This window comes from Pyrus communis, chromosome 17, assembly GCF_963583255.1.
Source record: "Pyrus communis chromosome 17, drPyrComm1.1, whole genome shotgun sequence".
In the NCBI taxonomy this organism is placed as follows: Eukaryota; Viridiplantae; Streptophyta; class Magnoliopsida; order Rosales; family Rosaceae; genus Pyrus; species Pyrus communis.
The window spans coordinates 3,467,756-3,473,050 of record NC_084819.1 but is presented as its reverse complement, the minus strand read 5'-3'; the positions used below and the strand labels follow the sequence as shown (position 1 = coordinate 3,473,050).

Genomic DNA, 5,295 nt, shown 5'->3' with positions numbered 1-5,295 from the left:
TAAAATAAGTGAGATTAAATACTTCGAGAATAAATAATTGGAATGAGATTTGATCTATAAAGGAAGATGGTGACAAATTGTGAAAAGAAATAGTGCATTTGATATAGAAATTGTGATTGTGGACCATGGATGGAAACAAGGCCTATAAATAAAGAAACACGTTAAGTGGTAGCTAATTAATCGAGGTAAATCTTTTGTTGAACGATTGTGATAAGAGAAGGGAGTTTGCGTTAATAACTTGAGTTTTATCTTTATGCCTTGATAATTAAATGTTGGTTATAAATTTATTGTGAGGGTTCATGAAATTAAAGTGTTTAATTGGGATTAATGGTATGTTAACTAAACAAGAGTTTAGTTCGGGCCTATCACCAATATACTTATTTTCCGAAATAAAACATATTTCGGGGCCGGGTTGTTACATCTACCAATTAGACTTAGGTTGGGAACGACTCTCCGGATTCCTCTTGCGTGTTTTCCCTAGGGCAGGCCACTTGCAAAAGGACAAACCTCCCACTAGAGGTTTGCTCTATTAGTTAGACTAGCTCAATACATCACTCCTATAAATGGCCAAGTCAACCAAAGAAATCCGTAATGGCCATTCCCTGAATTCATTTTATCTCAAGCCCTTTCTAGGCATCAAAGTCCTTTTGACAAACACCCTCCCCCTCCGCGAGTGTTTGACAATTAGCCTAACATTGTTATTTGTTTTGCAAGTTTTATCGTCAATTAATCTTTACAAAAAATTTGCATCCACACATGCATATACCATGGACGTTAAATTGAAACTCTAATATATTTTGAACATTACTTGGCTACTCAAAGACGAGTAGAAACCAAAACTTTGTGCATATAATCAAAACCGTTCATATTATCAATCACATTGTAAAGATCATCTCTGCAAACGATGAATTAAAACTAAGGTCGTTTAATCAATATATTATAGCAAATATATAGACGGTTTGTAATGCTTTTACCAATTCCATTCATTTGTTTTTATACAGTTACTGAACAACCTTAGTTTTAATTGATTTTTTGCATAGTGGATCTTTATAGGGTGATTTATATTACGAACAATTCTGATTATAAACACGAAGTTCTATAAATTGGTAATGAACGATTTTGAGTAGGAGTTCCTACTTATCCTTTGAGTAGCCAAGTATTAATCGTCATAGAAACTACCAAAAACCACTTCACATAAAAAGTGATGTTTACATATTGGGAAATTTTTATGGAGAAATGATAGTGGTTTTTGTTGAAAAATTAAGAAGAATTACAATTTTTAAGGAGGATTACCTTGAATTAAATCCTGAGGCTCTTCGGATCAAAAAGACTCATGATCATATTATACAAAGCCAACTTGGTCAATCTATGAGCTGCTCCATTGGGATTGTTATGACAAAAAGTTAGGGTGAAATATGGTGAAACTCGGCCGCATTAATTAGTAATATTGTCGATTTCATCATGTACCATAGCATTTATCATCATCTCTTTGTTTGTTTTAGTAGGAGAAAATGTGATGTTTGTTGTCTTTCCTTTAGCTTGATCCAGTTTCTTTTGAGTAAGGATCCTAAACATATTTAATTGTGGGAATAAATGTTTTATTCCTTACCAAAACTTAGGCGCCATTGATTGTTGTTGTATATTTATGATGACATCAACCTAATGAATATTTTAGTTTTAATTTCTACAAAAAGATGGGTATTGATAGAGAAGTATATGTCTAACCTGGCTTAATTTATAAATGATAATCCCAACAGCACAATGATTTTCTAGCCTTATCATGAAAGCTAACAAGGACAGAAGGACTTGTATAGGATGATTAGCATTTAATTTCGATTTTTTTTAATCATGTCGTTAAGCACTACGATCTAATGATAATCTTCTCTGCTTGTAAGTGGCAGCCTGACAGATCTTAAGTTCGAATTTTGTAGATGACGAGTTCAATACTAAATTATTATAGTTGGTTTATAATTTATAGCCCAAATTCTCTGCACCTTAGTATGAATATATCATTGTATTTAAAATCTTTTGTACCAAACATTATTTATGATTAATTTCTTTTTCTTTCTATTGTTCTCTATTTACTTGTCTGTTCTTCATCCGATGCGCATATATATATATATATATATATATATATATATATATATATATATATAGTTCAGGCCTTTTAAGTGAAGGGATCCTTATTTTTCAAAAAGAATATGGACACCTTCTTGACCGTTAGATTTGGTTTTAATGAAATTATGTGGTTGAGATTAAATCACATGCCACAGAATTTCAACCACATAATTTCATTAAAGTCAAATCTAACAGTCGAGAGAATGTTCCTATTTTTTTTTTGAAAAATGAGAATCCCTTAAAGACTTCCTGTATAGTTTGTCAAAATAGGAAACTAAACTAACCATGTAGTTGCCATTATTACTACGGCTTCCACAAATACGGCCCAACATAAATTATAGGAAAATACTAGCAAGAAAGAGACTCTTTTTTGTAATAGAAGCCACAATAATAATAAACTAATTAGCATGAAAAGGACTTCAAATATAATAGTATTTGCTTTCCATATCCTGGCAATTTCCGAGCTCAAATGAGATAGCGAGGGAGCTCTGCAAATAATTAGGTGGTTCATACTCTCTTAAAGAGCCAAAGGAGCTTAATTAGCAGGTAGCTGTGCGCTCCATAATTAATTAAAGTGGTCGATATGGACATATCTCTTTTCTCTCCTAATAAGGAAGCAAATTTTCTGCAGCAGTACTCCAACCAGATCAAGATCAATGGTCTAGCAGCAGCTATAGACATGCAAAGCACCAATCAGCAGCCCCAGAATAGTCACACATCAACAAGCCGTTCATGGGGGTCCAGCGAGCCTTGTCCGGAGGGTGCTAAATGGGCTTCAAGGCTTCTCATGGAGTGTGCAAGGGCAGTCTCAGAAAAAGACTCCAGTAAAATTAATCACCTTCTCTGGATGTTGAACGAGTTGGCTTCTCCTTATGGGGACTGTGAGCAGAAATTGGCTTTTTATTTTTTGCAGGCTCTCTTTTGCAAGGCTACGGAATCAGGTGTCCGGTGCTACAAAACCCTAACCTCAGTAGCTGAAAAGAGTCACTCCTTTGATTCAGCCAGGAAGTTAATACTAAAGTTCCAAGAGGTAAGCCCTTGGACAACTTTTGGTCATGTGGCTTCAAACGGTGCTATATTGGAAGCCTTGGAGGGAGAAACCAAACTTCACATAATTGATATAAGCAATACCATTTGCACCCAGTGGCCTACTTTGTTAGAAGCTTTGGCCACAAGAAACGATGAGACGCCGCATTTGAAGCTCACCGTCGTGGTAACAGCCAGCATAGTCAAGTCAGTGATGAAGGAAATTGGCCAAAGAATGGAGAAATTTGCTAGGTTAATGGGTGTTCCCTTTGAGATTAATGTGATCAGCGGGTTAAACAATTTGGGAGAGCTCACAAAAGAGGATCTAGGTGTTCAGGAGGATGAGGCTGTTGCTGTGAATTGCATTGGGGCCTTGAGAAGAGTGGAAGTGGAAGAGAGAGGGGCGGTTATTCGGATGTTTCAATCGCTTCGGCCTCGCGTTGTGACTGTTGTTGAGGAAGAAGCTGATCTTTTCAGCTCATCAGTAAATCATGACTTTGTCAAGTGCTTTGAAGAGTGCCTTAGGTTTTACACTTTGTACTTTGACATGCTAGAGGAAAGCTTTGTCCCAACTAGCAATGAAAGACTGATGCTAGAGAGGGAGTGCTCGAGAAGCATAGTTAGGGTTTTGGGTTGTGATCATCACGATCACGATGATGACAAAAATGGTGGGGAGTGTGAGAGAAGGGAGAGAGGAAGCCAATGGTCTGACAGGCTCAAGGTGGCATTTTCGCCGGTTGGATTCAGCGACGATGTTGTGGATGATGTCAAGGCGTTGCTGAAGAGGTATCGAGCCGGCTGGGCACTAGTACTACCACCACCACAAGGAGGAGGAGAAGGAGGAGGGGATCATATTGATCAAACAGGAATATACTTAACATGGAAAGAGGAACCTGTAGTATGGGCTTCCATATGGAAACCCTCTGCTGGTTAATGTGTGGCTGCCCAATTACCAAAATTATTGCAAGCCTACTACGTTCAGAAAGATTCAAGGGAATTGAAGATCACTTCATATATGGAGATCCTCCTCCCTTTCTTCAAAATCTTTTTTTTTTTCCTTCTTATGTCCTACTTTTTTCCTTTTGCTTAGTGCTTGGGAGTTTGTGTATGGTTTTTGGTTTTATTTTATTGTTCTTGTCCTCATTTTAAGTTTCCCCAAATAGATAGCAGTGTTAATTTTCATTTAGATTGCTTGCTTACAATCTTGCGTCCATCCCTGAGTGGTATTCTGTAATCTGTATTTTCACTAGATATTGAACAACATTATTAGTTCTCATTTCCACTGTTTTTGGTTCTTATACTAAAGGTATATACTTTGAGATTTTTAACCGTTTAATTTTTTGTTACATATATATATAATGATCAAGATCTAATGATTAACTATCCTGGACTGTATAAAAATTCTCGAAGAACTATAGAGTTTTCAGTGTATACAATTAAACATTGAAACAAAGTTTTAATCTATGTGATGTGGTAGCAGATGTTGACCAAAATTATATTGGTTTATGATTGATCTTCCTTTGTTTATATTAAAATTAGGTATCTGCCGACCGATTTGACATATCTTATAAATTTACTTCAGGGTTGAAAACTTAAGATACATTATAATAGTAATTATATGATGGAAGGTCAATTTATATATATACACATATATATATATATTTAAAATCGTTATCTATGAAATTTAAATTTAAATTTTTTTTATTTACTAATAAAGTGAAACATTTTTAAATTATAATATTAAGTGGCCAGAATAAAGAACTAAATGTCAAGTAGAATTATACAAATTGACAAAGAAAAAAGGGTCCCCAAAGAGAGCTTTGTGGCAAGCAAAAATGTACCAACTCAATCCCATGTTTTGCCTTTTGGTTCCAGTGATTTGAAGAGCATATTATTGCCTGACTTTTAATTACTATATAGTTTCTCCTGTACAGGCTTTCAGCCAACATTTTATAGTGGAATGCTACTTTTCTAGTCTGAGATAAGACGGTGTACCCTAGCTGATCACTTTGCTTTGTATCTTACTTGTTTATCATATCCTCTTGGTTGTAAATGGAGCTTTAATTCTCTCTCTCTCTCTCTCTCTCTCTCTCTCTCTCTCTCACACAAACTCACAGCATGCATGTGCGTGCATGCTTTTGCTGAATGGAT

The 5,295-nt window shown here is 35.6% G+C and overlaps 1 protein-coding gene across 1 annotated transcript; it reads left to right on the top strand.

Moving 5' to 3' along the window:
* The first annotated feature begins 2,595 nt into the window (after positions 1 to 2,595).
* LOC137721810 (protein SHORT-ROOT-like) lies at positions 2,596 to 4,294 on the top strand. The gene has a single exon (XM_068460820.1). The coding sequence runs from the start codon at positions 2,702 to 2,704 to the stop codon at positions 4,076 to 4,078; it is 1,377 nt and encodes a 458-aa protein (XP_068316921.1). The 5' UTR covers positions 2,596 to 2,701; the 3' UTR covers positions 4,079 to 4,294.
* The last annotated feature ends 1,001 nt before the right edge of the window (positions 4,295 to 5,295 follow it).